Source organism: Prinia subflava (assembly GCF_021018805.1).
Source record: "Prinia subflava isolate CZ2003 ecotype Zambia chromosome W unlocalized genomic scaffold, Cam_Psub_1.2 scaffold_37_NEW, whole genome shotgun sequence".
In the NCBI taxonomy this organism is placed as follows: domain Eukaryota; kingdom Metazoa; phylum Chordata; class Aves; order Passeriformes; family Cisticolidae; genus Prinia; species Prinia subflava.
In genome coordinates, this window is record NW_026960612.1 from 288,966 (window position 1) to 310,310 (window position 21,345).

The 21,345-nt window shown below is 42.8% G+C and overlaps 1 protein-coding gene across 1 annotated transcript in view; it reads left to right on the forward strand.

Moving 5' to 3' along the window:
• LOC134565162 (rho guanine nucleotide exchange factor 38-like) overlaps positions 1–21,345 on the forward strand; it is a 136,233-nt gene that overhangs the window by 24,672 nt on the left and 90,216 nt on the right. Inside the window, 3 exon segments of the mRNA XM_063424621.1 lie at positions 12,111–12,298; positions 14,764–14,887; positions 19,729–19,876. Of these exon segments, the coding sequence (XP_063280691.1) occupies positions 12,111–12,298; positions 14,764–14,887; positions 19,729–19,876 (460 nt within the window).

Below are 21,345 nucleotides of genomic sequence, written 5' to 3' on the forward strand. Positions count from 1 at the left end.
GAACAGTGAGATTTGCTACAGAATCCACCACATCTTACTGCGTGGAAAAAACAGAGGCTGTATTTCCCTTAACTGGATGTGTGGAACTAATACCAAAAAACCTCGCAACCTTAGATGATCACTGCAGTTCATTTGTTTCAACGGCCACCCCTTCAAGAGCTTGCATTGCCGCCTGGGCTGCTTTTCGCTTGGCTGAAAACATTCGCAAGGTATTTACAACTTTTTTCTAAACTGCGCCCAGCTCTGTAGTTAACTTACTTTCTTTTCCCCATGAAATAGCTAAATCCCATAGCATTTCGCCTATTTCTTTCCATTTTGCTTCACTAAAAACAAGGCATGGTTGGCTTAATTTTCCTTTCTTTCTTGCCCATAGGGCTATATGTTCTAAGTCAGTTTCTTTTATTTTTTTGCCTCTTTTAGAGACAATACTTGCAAGAAACTGCCTTGGGGCGTGAAATTCCTTCTCCATTTTTTACTTTCAATTCTTTTGTTTCAAGCCATGGCCGCTTACCTCTCCTTTCCAGTGTGTGCGGATGTTTCTCTCCGAATTAAACCAGACAGGTCACTCTCCAGCTTCCAGCTCTGTGAGCTCGCGGCGGCTCTGTGGGTGGTTTGGAAAAACTCAGTCCAGAAATTTGTTCGCAATTCAGATACAAGCAAAGAGACTTTTCATCGCATTTAAGTGAAAATTCAAAACCACATTGAAGCGAAAACCGTATTTAAATGAAAAAGGAAAAAAAAGCACCAAACCGCATTTTAGCTAAAAACCAAACTGCATTTAGGCAAAATAAAACCACATTTAAGTGAAAACAGAGGGTCCCTGTTTGGGTGCCAGGTGAAAGCATGGCCTGTATTAATTACATGGAAGCTGGACAGAGCAATGCAGAGCACAAACAATGTGGTGAAATAGTACGTTCTCCTCTTTATTCCTCAAAATGTCTGGTGAAATACAGTTTCAGATAATTTACAGTTACAGGTGTTTTCTAAATGGTGTTCAGCGTGAAAAGGAATGCAAACAATCTCAATTTAAGGTAGCTACCATAATTTCATAATAACTATCCTATCTAATGCATAAACACCTTAATCTAAATTTTAACTGCACCACAGGCTTATCTACTTCTACACAGGCCCAAAACTGGGGCCCAGTTTGGGATAGCACAGATCTCATTCCAAAATACCTCATGTCCATGTTCTCTAAGAAATTCTGTTTCCCCTTAGGTTTCAGCTGTCATATTTTCAGATTCTGTGCTACCTAGAGATGCAGTCCTGAGCCTCATATTAAGTGCCAGCAAGCTCTCTTCACAGAGTAGATAGACTGTTGGAGTCTAGAACATCCCTCTGGCCACCCTGGAGGGTTTGGAGACCGGACAGGGGGGTCTGGGATCTGTACAGGGGGGTCAGTTAGACCCACACAGATCCCAGGAGGACACTGACTGATTCCTGTCCATGGGAGTGAACACGCACATGCAGGAAGAATCACAAATCCTAAGAATTTAAAATAAGTAGTGGATGGTTTATTATAGAATATAAATATAGAAATTAGGATTCTTAGTATATGGGGCTGAAGAGGCAAGATGGAGGAATTGGGGAGTGGCCCCTGTCCTCCTTGTTCTTGCTCTCGTCCCCCATCTTGTGCTGAGTTGGGTTTTAGAGATTGGCTTAGAGTAGAACTGACATGTTAGTATAGGTAGTAGGTATTGGTAAAATTTTGTAAATAAAAATATGTCTCGGACAGTGGTTGGGTCAGGGGTACTGTACATAAGGTGCGGGGCTCTCTGATCCGCCCAGTCTGCTGCGTGTCCTGCTCTGCGGAGATGCCTTGCAGAGCTGAGAAAGAACTAAGATAAGGTACCCTGCCAGGGAGGCCTAGCAGAGTTGAAAAAGGACTGAGATAATGAAGAATAAACAACCTTGGAAATGTGCACCGGCGGACTCAGCTTGTTGTCTCTACCTCTGGTGTGTAACACTTAGGGCAAAGAGAAGACTGAAAACCTTATTACCTCTGGGAACAGCAACCCAGAGGAAACCCTGAGGGAACAGCAACCCTGGGGGAAAACCTTATTACCTTGGGGAACACCAACCCCAAGGAGAATCTCAGGGAAACAATAACCCTGAGAATAGACAAAACAAATCCTTTTCCTACTGGGGACCAAGGACAACTGTCGGCCCAACAACACAACGGTGGACTGAGAGGAGGAACAAGAAGGATGGAACCGCACAACCTGAAGCTGTAATTAGACAATTAAACCTCAATATGCAAATGGACCAAAACTTATAAAAATGTAATATCTATTGACTGGGCAGCCATTTTTTTCATGTGGCCATTCTTAGTCCACCCAGGGTGCAGCCTTGGTGAGGTTCCTGTTCTGCCCAAGGTGGATCCTGGAGGCCTTTCAATAAATACCTACTTTATTTTCTAGCTCTGTCCAGTCTCTGTTTCAGGTCAGCCTTCAAAGGCATCAACTGGGACACAAGGAGGGTTACAGATCCTCCTCTGAGCATATTAGCAAACATTTTATTATTTGGGATTCTTTGCATTGTGGGCCCTACAGCCCACAGTTTGTACAGCTAATCCATGCCAGATCTTGAGGTGCTTGTGTCCCAGATGAAGTGGTTCAGGTACAACCCTTCCTCAGTTCCTGCTTTATTAACATATTAGCTCCTTGCCACAGGGGTGGTGCATTTATACAGGTATGTGACACCCTGGAAAGGTTTATTTGTAAGTATTGGTGCTAACAATGAAGGCATTATCTTGTCACCTGATAATAAGCTTTCTTCCCTTCCACCACTGTCACATGGGAGCTCTCTGTAGTCCTGTCAGCACACACATAATTAGAGCAGTCTGCTGTCAAGGAATTGAAGAAAGAACCTGCGTGTTGGATGCAAATATTCTCTGTACCTTATGGAACAGGAAAATGATCAAAGATCGAATGACCTAATTGCACAGAAGTCTCTGATACAGATTTTATAAGCAAACCTGTTGCCCAGGAATACGGATGCAAGGTCATTCTGGTCCTGCAGTGTTTTCCTCCTGGGTTCAGAAAAGGGGCTTTTTGCATGTGTTGCTCACAGCCTGTGCACTGGCAAACCCACTCCTGAACAATGCTGCTGTTATGAGCCTCTCAGTAAAAGAAAAAAAAAGCTTTTCCTCAAGCCCCTCCCAATAATTTTCTATTTTAATGCCCAACTTGGTCTTCAGTGGTCTAATTCGTGCCATGTTTGCACCATATTGTTATACTGTAAGAACTCTGGTGGAAACTGTAAGGACACCCCATGTGGTCCTTCACAAGGGGAGTGGCATCTGGAGTAAAACTCTTGTGTGTTATCTAATGTGATGCACTTCGTCTGCACATAGAGTCACACTCCATCCTTCCCCACTGCTTGTCCTGTTTCAGGTTCCCTCGCTTCCACAGATCCCAGTCTCAGTGTCCTGCAGCCTTCCCAGCCCCTGCAGTGGATGCAGGGGTGTAGAGAACAGAGCCAGAGCGACAGCGTGAGGAGGGAGAGGAAAGCTGCCATGGCAGCAGTCCTTGGGCTTGGCTGCCTGCATTTCATTCCCAAATCCAGCTGATAAAAGCTGGTGTACATTCCCATGTGTAATAGCTAGGTTATCTGAGGGTACAGGCTATCTGAGGACTTGTTTTCACAGAGGAATAATTTATCCAGGGTGATACAAGACTCATGTTTCACATGTGAAAACAGTAATTCTGTAATTTGTTTGTTATACTTTGGTAATTTATGCCTTCACCAGTCCCTTGTGCCAGGCAAAATCCTTGTATCTTCACAGTGCAAGTGCAGAACTCTTGTTCCTTTGGCATCTTTCAAAGGCTGCCTAGGTAACAAAAAGGTCTGTAACTCACTCCACCAGCATCACTGTACTTGTTCCTATATTCTGTGCTAGAACCTATGGTTCCACATGGGAAGCACTGGATGGGGAGAAATCTGGGTCCCCACACCAAGAGTGAATGTAATATCCAATCAAAGCATCTTACCTGGAAGAAAGGATGGATAGAAGAGACCTCTTGGAGCTGCTCACTCTCTAGGCATGAAAACCAGGGAGATTTATGCACAGAGATTTTGCAGGCCTGCTATGGTTGCTCCTCCGGTTGCTTGCTGTGGGTCCCTGTAGTGAACGAGTAAAATGTGAGGAATGTTTCTCTATTACCTCTTCAAAGACTAAGGTTTGAAAATTAAAGTATTAAGTTACCTTTAACAAAAACTTTAGAAACTGCTTTATTTTAGAAAATGAGTTGAAAGTTATTAATAGAGCTTGTAGTCGATACACTAAGCGAGCAGATTTTTGATACACCAGAGGAGCGAGCAGCAAACTTTTGATATATTAAGCGAGCAAGCAGCAAACTTTTCGATACACCAGGGAGCCAGCCAATGAGCTTTATGAAGTGCATGTGAAGACTGCCAATCTGAAAACCCTCTAAAAGCAAATGGCTAAGCTGTCGCGGGGGGCTGCACTGCAAAAATCTACACAGTGCTGGAATCTTTGCTTTCTGTGCTGTCCTTTGCTGTCCTGGCTGCTCCAATGAGGCCGCCCATGCTCCCTGTCCCACTCTGGTCCTGCTGCTGTGGCCCTGCTCCCTCGCTGGGTCACTGGACTGCTCTTGGAGAACCTTCACTGGAGAAAGACCCATTGTACCCGCATGGAACTCCCCCATCTCACTCTATAAGCCAGTGCTGGACCCATGATGGTGGTAACCCCTTTCTTGTGCTTCTTGCAATTATTCTGGCATTGTCTTACTTTTCTGATTTTCTTTCTTTCCTCTTTTATGAAAAATAAAGTTGTATTATTGCTTTGGATCCCAACATATAACCTTGTTTGTGTTTTAATCTTGCTTTCAGGTATGTTTAGAACCTGGTTTCTTTCTGCAGCTGTGGATTGAGGCAAACTCATCTCTCCTCCCTATAAGCGGATTGGAACAGTCCCTCAGTACCTCCCGTGGGCCTAGAAGAGAGCTGCTACTTTTGCACATTGCAAGCTCTGTTCCTCCAAGCTCTCACCACATTGTGGGATGTCTCCATCTATGTTGCAGTGTGCTTTTGCTTTAGGTTCTTGGCTAGCCTTCTGTTTTATGTGTGAGTTAGCAATCATAAGGGGTTTGCTTGAAATTATGGTTATGCTTTAGGATTTGCTGTATGTCTTCCCTAAGCATATCTTCCCCCATACCCTATAATGGAGCCTGTCTTTATTTGTATCAGCTTGTATTATATTTTGACTCATACCCTGATTGCTATTCAATCGGTTATATGTCAATCCCTTTTACTTATTAGCTAGCCACTCCTTAGAGACTCTCCTATTAGCCCCCAGGTGCCTATCTTCTCCCTATTCTCCTCCTTTCCCAAATGTCAATCCCCTGTATTCCTATCCCTCTCCCCAGAACCTTCCCTATCAATCTTTAGTTACTCAATGTCCTATCTGTCACTGTGTATCATTCCCCTCCCCTGTTCCCCCCTGATATATTTGTAAGATGTAAACCCTGCCTTGGACCCCTCCCTAGCTGTGCCCTCATGGGTTGTCTGTTCTGCACCACCCCCTCGTAAAACCCACTGTTTGACCCCTGTTCAGGGTCTTGGGCGTCTGGTACACCTTCAATAAACCACCTCAGCTTCACCCCAAGACCCGTCTCACCTCTGTGTCATCTCTGCGCCCTGAGAAGCAACAGCTGAGAGGATCAGAGCTCCAGGGGGAAGTGTCGTTCCTCGAGGTGCTGCGTGCTCGGGGACCCCCTCCCAGAGCTACGGACCGTAATACATCTGGGGGACATCTTTAGACTTCACGCTTGCAAAAACCTGTTTTTGTAAGACACATGGCTTCTTAATTGTCATCAAACAATGAACCTCTTGTTTCATGCATCTAGAGACAAGTACTTCAATACATAGTTGAAAAACCCAAGTCATCTCCAAAGGAATGTCTTCCAGAAAGGCAACTCCTGCAGATAGCTGACATCACAAAAGCATTAATTACAAACATTGCCTTCTACTTTTTATTCTTATGTCTAGTAAAAGTACCAGTTAGTTTTTTTGTAAACTGGGCTTAAAACTCAATGGTTTGAATAATTATTCAACAGACTATTTGTCTTGGTTTGAAAGACAGGTATCTGCTAGGAAGGGGGCAGGACCTCCCTAGAGATGGAGAATTCGAATCCCCTCCCTCCAAATTATTCTAATTTAGAAAATTAAAGGGGCTTTCAGGCAGAGGTATGGGGATAGGAATAACAGTTCTTTACTAGTATATATAACAAAACAAACAAACAATCAACAACTACAGCATTAATAATAAACAGAACCAGGAACTTCAAGCGCTTTCTTTCCCAAAAGCCCAGGGCAGTTTGATCTCGGTGCCCCTGCATGACTCTGAGAGGCCAAGCTGGAAGGGTGGAAAGTCCTGGGCTGGTGGATGAGGTCAGATGCACTGCACTGGTAGCTGGAGCGGCAGGGATGTCCCAGCAGAGCTGGGCAGTGCAGGGCTACAGAGTAGGAGGAAAACCTCAAAGCTCCGAAGAAGCAGCGGCGATGGGGGGAGGGCTGGAGAAAGCGAGCTCAGGATTCCCGGGTACACGAGCAGATTACAGTAGATTTCCCAGGACGAGATGGAGTGATGGCCGTGAACTCTTCTTGCAGCAAGCGGCAGCTTGACTGTCCTCCTCAATGCCGAGAGCAAGACAGCAACTGCCCCTCGCCCAGCTCTCTTTTACCTTTCCCAAAGCTCACATTATTTCTCCCTTCTGAGGGAAGCTCCCAGAGACTCAAAACAATAGGTGTAGCCTTGTGCTGCCATGTCCTTTGCCTACTCCCTTTGTTCTGGTTAACCACTGTTGTTAAGGTTTCTTAGCAAGCTATGGGGAAAAATTCTGTAAGTGAAAAAGAGGCAAATCTAACCTCCAACACTATTTTTTCATTTTTCTATACCTGGCATCTCTGAAGATGAATGAGTCAAATTCTTACTGTAGCAGTTAATCCTCAGGGATGTCTTTTCCTGCTAATCCTCTCTTCATCTGTTCCAGGGCTGGTGCACATTACCAGGTAGAAATGAGTCTGATTGTATTCCAGATATGCACTCACTGTTTGTGCATTCATTAAACTTGCACTTACTCCACAAGGATTTCCACAAACTACTAATGTTCTCAAACTTGTCAAAAGCAATCAGTCGAACATGAAATCATATGTTTTGGCTGTAATCATCACTTCAAGATCTTGCTGTAGCATTCTATAGAGACAGATATGCCTGAAATGAAAAAGTGAACATATTGAGTGGAAATGGAAAATTATATTACATTTAACAAAAGGAAACATTTATGAAAAACACATTTTCTATAAGGAAACAGCATCTAACTGATAGTTTTTTGTGATTATTTCTTCCTGTTGAGAAGAGTTTTTCTTTCCTGGAATTATTATCTATCATGCAATAATGATAATAGATGAGTCCTGACATAATTCAAGAATCAAATTTGATCAGGGCTTTCTAATGACAAACGGAAAGAACAGCCTCTTGAGGGTTTGTGACTTCCCGCCTGAAGTGAAATACAGTGGCTTTATTTTGCTCATATAATGGCCTCCCCTGCCACCAGTATAAAAGATTAGAAAGTTCTTTTGTACAGCATGTTGTGTTTACCTTAAAATTTCATCGGATATCATAACATCTGCATCTAAGACAAAACTACACTTCTGAGATCTTCCTCTCTGTGCTTTCTCAGGAGTTGCCCTGAACTCTTTGCACACAGTTACATGCATGCAAACATTTTCACACCCAATCTCAAGAAAAATCCTGATTTTGGTGCAAAACTAGAATAGAAATGGATTGTTCGTGTGGTTACTTGTGAATTTATAAATGCCGAGGCCGTTTCTACAGGTTATAGGTCTTAATGGTCTAAGAACATTTTAAGGTCGTAAACAGAATTGTCTATTATATGAAAGCATGTATCTAAAGGTGCGAGAGTCCTAAATGAGCAGTCTTACAATGTCACAATTAGTTATGAGCATAAAGTATATGAGTATAAAGTCTTAGAAATGAAATTGTAGAATAAACAGCAGTCTTAACATGGAATTAAACATAACATTCCAGCCTTAGGATAAAACAACCTTCAACTCCTGACCCCAAACAGGGTTTCTGGCCGTAGGGTCGCAATAACAGAAAGGGATCACAAATCCCAGACAGGGGACCCGGCCACGGGGATCACAGTGACAGAAAAGGTCCCGAGATTCAGAACCTGCACAGAGTCCCTGGCTGCAGGGTCGCAATGGCAGTGAGGGATCCCGTGTTGTAATTTAGATTTAAGGGGGGTCCCCGGGGAGGGTTCCCTGGGAGCCCCCCTGTGTGGGTGATAGCTAGGGACAGGCGCTCGGAAGATCACGTGATGTCACGGGAAGATAAGGACCCTCCCCCTGTCCCTTCGGTGGTGGCCCCTCCTAGCCCCATTAGCTTCCCACCAACCACTGACCTTTAGATCCTTTGCCCTCCCACTGACATAGTAGAAGACCCTTTAGACTATTTAACCCCATGTGTAATACAATAAACCGCCATTTGCCGTCCACCACATTGGTGTAAGCGTGTTGATGGACCGAGTGACTCAAGGAGTCGAGTTGCCGTGCTGACTCTTTGAAACCAGGTCGCCATTGCCTCATATCGAAGGCAACCCCCCCCCGGGCTCTAGGCTCGTTGGTATTTGTGTACTGTCAGGCAATGAGACTCTATATGGCTGGTGAGGTGCTGATGAGATGAGGGTTTATTTGGAGTCTTACCCCGGGAAGGCAACCTGGTCACTGAGGGAGAGGGGGAAGGGAAGGGGAGAGGGGGAAGGGGAGAGAGGGAAAGGGAGAGCAGTGGAGCCTCCCGAGGTTTCAAGGGCAAAGAGGGTGAGCCCTCTCCGTTTGCACCCTTAACAGAGAGGTTCAAAGTGGGCGTGGGAAGATTCTTCAGCCAATAGAGTTACAGACACACAATACTGCAGGGAGGTTACAGACTTGGGATAAACCATACACTTTCCAGGGGTGAGCCAGAGCAAACCATTTCCATAAAATGCAGTTCTACAATCCCGAACCCAGCAGAGTTCCTGGCCGCAGGACCGCGATGGCAGTGGGGATCCAGAACCTGGCAGAGTTCCCAACCGCGGGATCGCAGTGACAGGAAGGGGGTCCCAAGGTCCCAAACTCACACAGAGTTCCTGGCCACAGGGATCGCAGGGACAGGAAGGGGGTCTCGGTCCTGGGGTCGCAGAGGCAAGAAGGGGTCCTGGGGTTCCAAACCCTCGCAGAGTCCCCAGCAGCCCCGAACAGAGTTCCGGGACAAATGCCACAAGGGGGAAAGGGAAGGGATGGGACCCCAGGGCCCTGATCCCAAGCAACAAAGACTGCAATAGATGGTACCTTTAGATTCCCATTTCGGCTCCCTGGCAGGGCTCGTTCCTCAGGCTGCAGAAGGTTGAGGTTGGATCGATAGATCAGATTGATCGATCGATACCTTCACTTCCAACCCAGAGGCTTTTATCCATAAGTTACAAATGCATATTCATATCTTTATCTACACACTACCCAATCTAGGTGCGATTTTCTAAGTTCGAAAAACTACGAAAAACTACGAAAAGCAGCATCAAAAACCTACGCATATAGTATATCTATAAGTGCAAAAACTCTATCTTACTAGCATAAAAGTTCTATCTTATTGTGCGTAAAACTTCTATCTTGTTATGTGAAAAACTCTATCTTAACATACGTAAAAAACTTTATCTTATTTGGGCAAAATTCATACTAAAAATTATAAACAGTACTCTGTTGTGTCTAAACTCTATCACTAGGCCTGAAGCTCTGTACTTCTACACTACCAACTAGGCACTTAGGGCATGTGAAGCTTAAAACTGAGGCTTAGATTTCTACTTTATGCATATATGGCTTTATATATTCTAATTTTTCTAAAGGTTTTAATTCAATCCCTTCACATTTCACTCTCTGTGGAGGATCCATGGAGACATGAACTCCAACAGTTACATACTGTAAGTTTTTAGAAGAAAAAGTACCTGCTGCTTTAGCATGTCAGCAGCAGGCAAGGTGGTCCTATTCTGCAACCCTAGCAGGAAATTTCTCCAAGGGAGATGTGAAGTGATACTGGTATCAGTTTTCATCTCCTCCTCACTAAAGGGCAGTCTGTATTATCCAGGACACAGCACCTTTAGTGGATGAACTCTGCAGCAGTGCAAGCTCTTGTGTGGTTCATGCACTCACACCAGCACAAACTCATCAGGGCAAGGTTAAGCCTAAAATTCTTTTGATAGCCAAGGCCTTGCAGAGGGGAGACATCCTCTTCATGTTTCTGTTTTAATGTCTCTGTACAAACTTGAGGACAAAATGTTCATGCCTGTGTTATACACAAACTTCAAGGCTAAAAACTCCAAGCTGAAAAGTGTATCTAAGTAGAAAAAGTTTGAGAAAACAGCTCCCCTACTCCTCTGCCTTCCATCCCCCCACCAAGGTCTGTTGAGGTTCTTTGTCCTCACTATTTAAAACTAGTGGTGTAGAGACAGAGCTGCAGTCCCAAAAGCAGCTATTTAAAACTATCTGTGGTCACATCAGTCTCACTTGAAAACCTGGTGGGAGAATCATTAATAACAAACCTGTCCTTTCTGAATATCAGTGGTCAGCATAATTGTAGAAGGGGTGGACAAACATCATACATTGGATTTATTGTATTTTACACCTCTTGTCGGAAGATGGATCAAAGCCCTCTGTACTGAATGTTGCTTGGCTCCCACAAGTCCAGCTGTGGGTTATCCCCTACAGCCTTGGCTGGTATTGTAAGGACAAGCTGTGCTGTTCGATGCTCACTGGAGTGCTCATGGCTTACCCTTAACAATCAATTCAAATAACTGCAATATAATCAGTGCCTGATACTGCTTGTTAATACCTCCTTCAGTACAATCCCTACAAGAAGTTGATGTGAAGGTATAGCAGTCTGATTGTCAGCAGAGATTCCCATCCTTTGCTGCTGGGCAATAAAAGCCGGTGTTGTGAAAGCTCAGCCTGAGTAATGCAGACTTGAGCACGCTAATGATATGTCCATCTTTGTTGGTACTCTGCACCATCTTGTGGCTAGCAGAAAAACACCAGGATAGCCTCTGAAATATTTTCCTTGGGTTTGGTTGGTTTTGTTTTGTTTTGGGGTTTTGTGTCTGTGTTTCTTAATGAAAAATATAAATTGCCAGTGTACACAGATAAATTTCAGTGCCCTTTTTACAGCTGACATGGATCTCTGCAGGCTGGCTTACAGACCAGCAAGTGGAAGACCATCATTACAGATAAGTAGGTTGTGTGCAGGTCCTGTAATGTACACAAATTACCCATCCGTAGAAGAGTCACTTGCATTTCCATGTATTTGAAACAAATCAGATATCCTAGGCGTTAAGTACTAAAAAACAGTGAAGAATGTCCTAATCCCAGTGATCTCTGCTGTCCCAAGAAACGGTTGTTATTGATCATTAAAGGTTTTCCCATATTCTCCTTTAATTCCTTTGTCTCTTCCAAAAAATTATTTGTAAACAGAGCTGGAGGATTCATCATCATTGTTAGTAACATTGTCTTCACTTGAAAGTTTGTCATCCAGTACTTGCAGTCCTCAATTTCCCATGAAATGTAACTCAACATTACATTGTACAGAACAAAGGTTATTATTGTGAAAGGGGTTTTTTTTAATGGTAAACAGCCTTTTTCTTTCACAGGAGCACATTTTTTTCAATCCTCCAAATCATAATAGATGTCAGACCATGACTGTGTTCTCAAAGGAGTAGAAGGGCATCAGCTATCCTTGAATTTCAGTGTGACAAGAATCAGACTCTCCCATGCTCCATAGAAAATTTCTGCCTGATACATAACATTTAAGCCAATGATGGGTCATCCCCTCCGTGCCAAATGGATGAGTTGCTTTGGCATACCCATGTCCACTTTTAAAAGGAGATGGGATGACACTCAGCCTTGTTTTGGGTTTGCCTTTTCTTATGCTTCTTTTCCTGCTCACCATGGCCATTTGTCCACCACCCACGGTCATGCAGGGCAAGCTGGGAGAGCATGTGGAATTATTACACTCCTCACAAATCTCTCCCTCTTTTAAACAGAAAAAATGGCTACACAGGTGTTGTCCTCAACCCCTGCCACCCTGCCACAGAAGGATGAAGAAGTCAGCAGGTTAATGATGGCCAGGAGAGTGAAAATCATTGCAGAACTCATGCAGACAGAGAAAGACTATATCAGCAACCTGGATCTCTGCATCAAGGAAGTGATTCAGCCCCTGAGAAACAAGCAGGTGAGTGCCAGGGGTGGAGGAGGAGGTGGTGATGCCAAGGTCTCAACTCAGCCACGTTCTGCTTGTGGACAATCTCCATGCAAGCACAAGTGTCAGCACAAGAGTGATGTGATGCTGGGAGTGGGTCTGGAGCCAGCACTCCAGAACTTGATGTGTCAGGGCTCTAGTGAGGAGAGTGGAAGGTCAGATATGCTCCTGACCACTTGTGCTGCACTTGGGTAAAGCCTGCATCGAGGTACTTGTCTAGAGGTCAGCTAGGATATTATGTTCTTGCCTATGGGCTGCTGTAGCAGCTTCCAGCTCTGTAGTTATAACCCTTGTAACGTGCCATGGCAGATGTTTACTGGTACCTTCAAAATGAAGTTTTTTTCCACAATAGAGACTGGAATGGCATGAACCTCTGCATCAAGGTTAAATTCAATTGTTAAGATAACTTTATCCATCATTTCAGACAGCTGTGGTGGATAAATACCATGCTTGACAGGCTAGTGAGGACTTGGGAAATTTGTATTCCACACAAAAGAGGTACATTTAAGAAAGAAGGCTCATAAACTACCTTTCATGGGAAAGATCTTATTAGGCCAATGATACCTATTTTCTTTTTCAGCTGAGACTTCAAAGAGCATCTTTTCCTCAACAGTATTTCAATTTGTAGAAAAATGGTGCTGGAAATAGAGGAGATTGTCCAGAGAAAGATTTGTGTTTGTGAGGCCTGAAACATAGCATTCACAGAGGCTGCACAAATGACATCTGCTGCAAAAGTAGAATAAAAATAATTTTAAACAGACCTTAACCCACATATTCTTTATGTAGGGTTTTGTATTTAACTGGTGAGAAAATACAGGTGCAGAAGCCAAAGTGTCTTTAGGTGACATTGGCAGTGCCCCTTAACCTGTGCTGTTAAAACTCCTGCGTGACCTTTTTGCTTTCCTAAAACTCTGTCAGAATTTGTTCCAACCCATTTTCAGAAGAGCTAGCATCTGCTGACATAACTTTAAGGAGTTCTTGACTTTTTCCTCCCTCACTCGTTCATCCACTTAGAAGTAGTCTCCACTTGACTTCCTCCCCAGCCTGGCGAGCACCGAGCAAGAATATTCCCTGGTTGAACTCGCTGGGATTTTTTGACAAATGTGCTGTATTCTGTAGCTCTTTTTCACACAACTGAAGACATTCTTTTTGATTCTGTCCTTTGTCACTGTGTTGATGTGTGGAAGTGTCCATGCACATAGTTCCAAATACCATGTAGACATGCCAGGGAGGAGGTCAGAAGTCCTGTGCTAGATGTATCCAGGAAAAGTAATTTAGAGATGATAACTGTCTTAATTTAATAACTTCTGCATTTTTGAAAGGCTTTCAAGAATGTTTCTAATGCTAGCTCTCCAATAAACTACCATATTGAAAGTTTGTAATGTGTTTAGAAAATTGGTCTAGCATTGAATCTGTTTCATATTTTCAAATGGATAAAACATGTTTTAGCCCCTGTAATGCTTATAAAGAAATTAACTGCATCAGTACTGAAAACGTATTTCTGATTTTGTTACAATAGCATGCAATTTGATCCTCCTGGCTTCTGGTAAGCTGCTATGTAAATCAGCAATTCTCTTCCAAATAGAGAAGTAGGTTCAGAGAGTATTGATATGGGTAATGAAATTGGTCTTGTCTTTGTTCTCAGTATGAGCACATTACCACTGGTTATCTCCAATGGTCTCCGAATAGTAACTATTGCACTGCTGGGCAATGAAAAGTATGTGTCCTGGAAATCTTTCACTTCTTCTGAAATGAATAGGGACACAGAACAGAACCAAATTCACAGACAACAGAACCAAATTTTCTGTTGGTAGAAATTGATACAATTCACTGAAGTCCATGTAGTGTGCCCAGGCTCTGTAAGAAGTTCTTTAGGTTGTATTAATATCCGGAATTGTAAATGTGTTTGTTTAAGTGGAAGTTATATGATCTTGACTTTGAATTTATAGGACAACTAAGTTAAAATGGCACCATCTAGAAGTCTTTGTACCTGGTAGCTGGCACCACAGTGCCAAGCTCTCAGTTTATGTAGTGGCCTCTGATAGTGAGTGGTAATCAGGGAATCAAACCCACTGTCAGCTACTGTTTTCCCCAGTGGGAAAGTAAACAAACATTTCAAAGCCAGCTAAGGATATTTTCTTTATTCAGATGATAATATTTATTTCCTTCCTAAGTAAACAGTTTCAGATTAGGGTTAGTACAAAATAAGGTTAAAACACTTGATAACATATACTTTGTCAACTGTGTCAACCATATTATACTAATGTGAAAACGGTGTATGTGTCCTTGAAGTCACAAGGAGGATGTTTATATGAGGTTTTGCAGAAGTGGTGCTTCCTGGAGTGTTAACACTCAGGGCATAGCAAGAGAAGCTGTGTAATACACAACATACTTCTTTATCCTTTGTCAGTAGCTGCTTAATATTTGTATTCTGTTAGATTGCTCGCTTTGAAGTGGATGGCTTGTTTAGCAACATTAAATTGGTCCATCAACTATCAGCTAAACTGCTATCATTGTTGGAAGAAGCCACAGCAGATGTGGAACAATCCATGCAAATAATTGGTATGTTTACTGTCCTCTTGAGTTCTACAAAGCTACGTGAAAGAATAAACATAACACTTTCTGTCCTCTATTCTCATCAGACTTAACTAGTACCCCTCTCACAGGCTGGCATGCTAGAAGCTGCCCAAAATGACACAGGAAAAATGACATGTGAAACCTGTCCAGTTGCTGTACTGTACTTGTATGACTATGATGCCCTTTTTTCCATCCATCTGGATGCTGAGGGGGAGGAAGGAAGGAGAAAATGGTTTTAGAACGAGTAAAACCTGTTGCACTGAGTTATACAACTTACTGCTAAGATCTGTTTCATCTAGTTTGATATCGGGTACCTAAATCCATTTATGCTGACTCTTACTTTGTATACTCAGATTGTGCTATTCAGGAAAATCATTAAAGATGTTTGGAATAACAAGCATGTCAAACCCCAACCCACCCCAAACATTCTAAACATGCATCTACTGGTCATACAGTTCATGTAAGAGGTGGTTGGTTAAATGTGCTTGACAGGGAAATGACAGTAGAGAAAGATGTAATGAATCTGAAGTTTGTGGGATTCTGTGTGGGAATGTCTTTAGGGATCACAGGTATTGTCAGCAAACAGGTTGACCCTGGATATGTCACAACAGTCACAAGTTCTGCAGGTCAGGTCATGAACATTAAGGCTGTGATTCACGTGACATTCTGGCACAGCCAGAGAGATTTAAGAAATTACCAGCACACATCAGCTCTCCCATGATGTAGGAAAGCACCCCCCACATTCGAGTGGGTAGTTCTGTATAAAGAAAGAGGTTTCAGTTTACCTCTAGACATATTAAGAACTTTAGCTAGGACTTTCCTTGCTTCTCTCACGACAATTTACTCAGGGCCAAGACAGAAGCACCTGTTGGACTTTCTAGATGCTCTTCAAAAGCTCTCCCAGTTGCTATTGGCAGTTTGCCAATTAAGCCCTCCTCAGTCATTAAGTAGATAAATGAAAGAACAAAGGTGCTCAAAGCATTTTCAAGATGTTGTAACAAAGATGTGGACTTTGTTCCTTATTCTGTGCTCTACTTTGGTATTTGTTTTTGTATTATTTTCATTCTTTTATTAAAACCTTTTTGCTTTTTCAAGACATACTCGATCATGCCGTCTCGCTATTATTGAGCCATTTTTCTGCAAGGCTGGACCCTCAGAAGTATTGGGGTGCTCCCAATACCATGACTGCATTGTCAGTGCAGAGGCACCTTAGGGTGAGCCACCTTAAGGGATCAGGTGAGAATTCTGAATTTGTTTCAGTGAAGTCAGACAGTTTTGTTTAAAAAATTAAACAGTTCAGTTTAAAAAACTTCCAGCTGTGATTCAGAGGTGTAGCAGGAGCAGGATGTGTTATGGAATGAAGTTTGAGCTATCCCAAACTGGGCCTCAGATTTAGGCCTGCTAGGCCTCAGATTTGGGCCCGTGTAGAAGTAGATAAACCTGTGGCGCAGTTAGAATTTAAGTTGTGTGCATGCTTTAGATAGGACAGTTAGTGTTGAATCACGATAGCTGCCTTAAGCTAAGATTGTTTGCATTCTTTCTCATGCTGAATGCCAATTAGAAGACACCTGGAACTGTAAACTATTTTGCACTATATAAAACCAGCCATTTCTAGAATAAAGAGGAGAACGTATGTTTTAACCATACTGGTTGTATCGTGCATTGCTCTGTTCCAGCTCCCATATAGAGACCCTGGGTTCACAGAGGTAAAGAGAGGTTCTTTCTTTCCTAACCTGACCACATACCACAGGTAACACTTTTTATAAAGTCCTCCTCTTATCTCAAATAATCAGGTAAAAAATATCGGTTGCCACTTTACTAAGAAACAGATTATTAAAGCATAAGAGGCTTGGGAAAAGTATTAATCCTAGCACGTCTCAATCTGGTTTGCCAAGGCAACAGCTTAACGTAGTTTGATACGTCTGTATTGTTTGGCGGTATTTCAGTAAAAGTGCATCATGATGAGTCATACTCTTAATAAGCAATGTTCTATTCTAGCAGGAAGTGCCTTTCTCACAGCCAAGAGAATAACTCTATTAGTTCCCTGCAACATTCAGAAGTAAAGACAAACAATTTCATCCATCTATTAGGGTATATTTCTCCAGAATCAGACAAAGAACCATGAAAATGCATGAGATCATTGATCACTGAGTTGGCTAACTTATGACAGGAAAAAGGTTGCCAAGTAAGGTGTGAGACATTCTTCCAAAGGCTGAGACAAAAATAGGGAGAATAATTGCATCACTATAAGCAGTAAGTTAGTGGGTTTATTGCCCTCTGAAAGTACATCAAAATAAAAATTTTGTTTTCAGGATCTTCAGTGTAGAAGTTATTGAAGTCGGTCTATAGAAAAAGCAAACTTCATATTCTGTCATGTTGAGTGTATTTAAAAATCTCGCATTGAAGTATCTTACTTTGGAAGGGAACCCAGTCATGGTGAGGTTCAAAAGTACTGATAATTCACTGTTTTTAAAGCAAAACAATGCAGGTGCTCATATTCTTCTTATTTTAGTCTATGTTCTCCACACTTTATGCTATGTCCACATTGACAAGTGGCAATGTCCAATAGGAGCAGACTTGCAGAGTAAGAGTTTCTTCTAAGGAGATGGTATCCACATTACACATTTAAGAGGTTTTACTTCAGCTTGGCTGTAGCCTGTGCCTGTGGATTGAGATGCCCCTTATGGTTGGACTGCATAAGATGTGCCCTTGGAGTGTGTCTTCTGGTAATTATCATCCTCAAAAGATTTGTGTCACTGTGACTGCTCCACCACACAGCCAAGGCATGGGAGGTGAGGACTAATGAGTGATTGGTTTCAAAACCCATCTCCTAATCTGAGCTAAAACAGGTTAAATACCTTTTGTAGTTCTTTCCTGATTTTTTTTCTCCTCTCTGTTCTGGATATATATTCACATTCCTCTATATATGGAGGAATATGAAGACTTAACTTTAGCTATTAGACGCCTTCCTCCCTTTCCTACTGCTGTACGCCCTGGAAGCACCACTGACAGCGACAGGGAGAAACTGTTTTGTTACTCAAGCCTTCCTCCTAGGAATTTCTCTTTGAGACTGATGACCATCATACTCCAGAAGAGGCATCAGGGAGATTTACATCTCTCAGAGTATTTTTAAAGCTGTGCCAAATACAATGTGGTTTTGGTCCATAAAGCAAGCTCCCACAGTGATGGGCCCAAAACTCATCTGATTTGGTCCATACAGCTCAGAACCAAGAAGGGCTTTAGGTTTTAGAAATCCATCTGCTGTTAAAAGGCCCTGTTCATGAAATCAGCACATAATTTTTCTCATCACTGAGCATCAATGGAAGTATCTGTCCCTGTGGCACAATACTTCAGTGAACAGAGCTTACCCAACTCTTTCCTCCCGGAGAAGCTAATTTTCAGCCCGTAGTAGACACTGAGATGAGCTGTAAGGCTACATTGCACTTTTCCTACTGAAAATGTGACTTCACTTGAGGGCTTAGCATAATACAGATCATGCTAAGCACTTGGAGCTCTTGTAAGTGAGTTAGTGAAAATTATGAGAGCTCATGATCATGAATGTTAGTGAAAATTGTGAGAGCTCATGATCTCTAGAACTGGGTGCCAAGCATGCAGGGTCAAGGTTAAGGCTTGTTAAGGTTTCCCCTTACATTGTTGGCCAATAAAGGCATGTATAGAGTTAATGGGAAAGCCAGGATGTAATGTGCATTGTTAGCCATCCGCATTAGCAGTAAGCACAAGGCAGAGAGGACAGCTAAAGAGCATTTAACTCTAGGATGCTGGTGCTTTTTCAACTGTGCCCTTACAGTAACTAAAATGTACTGCAGTGATCTTAGCTCCTCATAGTTTTTTCCCTTATTCGCACCCTGAAACCAACATGCATTAGACAGCCCAGTTAACCTTCGCTTCTAGGGGAGAAAACCCAGGGCTGTGTTACTGTGGTAACTGAATCATTTTTCACTTTAAGATGGAGGAGTTCAATGCAATGTATTTTGGAACAGCACACTCTGGTCAGGATGAAACATGCAGGATGCCTGGCAGCTCAGCACTTGCTCTGTGAATGGAGAGCTCCCAATTAATGCAGTGTTCAGCTTTTAACTTTAATAATCATTGCTATAATTCAACAGGAATGTTTATAAACATCTATTTGGACTGGCTGCCACATAGATATAATTTTCAGTAAATGCCCAACAGGAGTTTTCAGCATTGCTGTTGTTTATTACACGCATTTCAAAAGATCCTGATCAGAGGGCTGCTGCATAAGGGTGTAAGAACTGAACTAATATCTCAGCAGAAGAGATGAAGCATTCCTTCCCTGCCCAGGTTTCTTACATACACAGAAAGACACAAGAGTTTTAGGTTTAGAGAATTAGGCTCCAGAAGTAAATGGGAAATAAATGACTACTTTAGTGCTTCTAAAATTCCCAACTGTTCTTTATGGGAAAATGGTGGTGTGGAGGACTGGAAATGGAAGTGTCCCTCTTCAGTTGTATATAAACCTAGATACTGTATAAAAATGGCTGTAATCCATGGTGGTTTTATTTAATTAGGGGAGGGTGGAGGTTTTTCTTCTGCCATGTGGAGAAAATTCTCTATTCTCAGTCATAACAATTGCCATTTCAGGGTTTTGCAAAACAGATAAAATTGAAATGTCTAATGGAAGATAGAGTCATTATTCCTGTTATTACCCATTTAAGTTCATATTCATGAAACAAAGTCAAAAGGAAAACTAACAAGCTTTTTAGCTCACGGCTAATGTGGTGGAATAATAAAACTCCTGAGATGCTGTTGTCTGACTTGACACGCTTTGTTTTTCTCCTTAACAGGGGAAGTGTTCTTGCAGATTAAAGGCCCACTAGAAGACACATATAAAATCTATTGCTATCACCATGATGATGCACACACCATGCTGGAATACTCTGAAAAGGATGAAGAACTGAAGCAGCATTTAAGAGACTGTGTACAGTCCTTAAAGTAAGATCTTTTCAAATTATGATTTCCATCCATAGTCAGTTGCCTGGCAGGGAACATTTTAAACGGATGTAGATGAAAGGTCCCCTGTAAATCTGGAGTTTTATATGGCTTGCTGGGAGCTCTGGCTTATGCTGCTTTCATGAAAAGATGACAAGCCAGGGGCCATGATTAGATTTCTTTCTCTCTAAGATGGCCTAAAATAGCACAAGAAAGGTTGCTCTTTCCTTAGTTTCAGTGCCCCATACTGGGGGGGGGGAAAGCTGCATCATATCATGGGCTATTGGGAACACCTTTTCCAGCTCCCAGGAAATTTGTTGCCCCCTGCCTTCAGCAAGTCTGCTCCTTGAATTGGAATAGCCTGTTACGGAGTTACTCAAGTGCACTGGCAGTTCCAGGCTGCTGCAACAAGGCCCCAGGATCTGGAGCCACTGTGTAGTTCCCAACTACTCATGATGGGGGTATTTGAGAGGAAATGGTGGTGGAGCAAGCTGCCAGTTCCCACCAGAGGGAGGTGCTTTGTGCCATTGGTTCCAATGCCAGCACCTTGGGAAAATGTGTAGAGAACTGGGGATGTTGCCAAATAACAGATCCATCTGTCTTCCAGCACAGATTCCTCCTGCAGCTAGTGGCAGGGACCAGCTCATCTGCTCCATGGAGAGTGCTTCTTTTCCCACTCATAAATCCCCTTGCCCCTCACTTTCCCAAATCATCACACAGAACTGTCAGGAGGGAACATGCCACAAATTCAGACCAGAGGTCTAGCTCCAGCTCCAGGAAAGGCCCATGCTGCACACTTGTAGGAGAGATGTAAAGCTGTCACAAAATAAAGGAGTGTACATCAGCAACAGATATTTCAACCACACCCTAATTTGTGATTGGTTTGCAGAGATCTGTTAATACTTAGAAGATGGGAAGTATGTCCAAGTGAAATTTGGAAAGAGTGGTGAAGGAAAATATTAATAATATTAAAAGAGAAATGTTTGCTTCCAAGACAGGTTATGTTGAAAATGAAGCTTATCTTGTGCAATGTATCTGGCTATTAAATATATAACAAAGTATATGTGCAGGGTTCTCAAGTTTTAGCTACCCTGGGTGTGGGATTGCATTTTATGGAAATGGTTTGCTCTAGCTCACCCCTGGGAAATGTATGGTTTATCCCAAGTCTGTAACCTCCCTGCAGTATCAAGTTATCTGTAACCTCATTGGCTGGAGAATGTTACCATGCCCCTTTGAACCTCTGTGATAAGAATGCTAAGGCAAGGGGTCTCGCCCTCTTTGCCCCCCTTCCCCTGGAGGCTTCCGGACGCTCCCCTTCCCTTCCTCCCTTCCCCCTCTCCCCTTCCCTTCCCCCACTCCCGCAGGACCATGCTCCCTGCCTGGAGTGGGACTCTGAATAAACCCTCACCTCATCAGCACCTCAGCAGCCATCTGAAGTCTCTTTGCCTGCCAGCACAAGAACACCCACGACC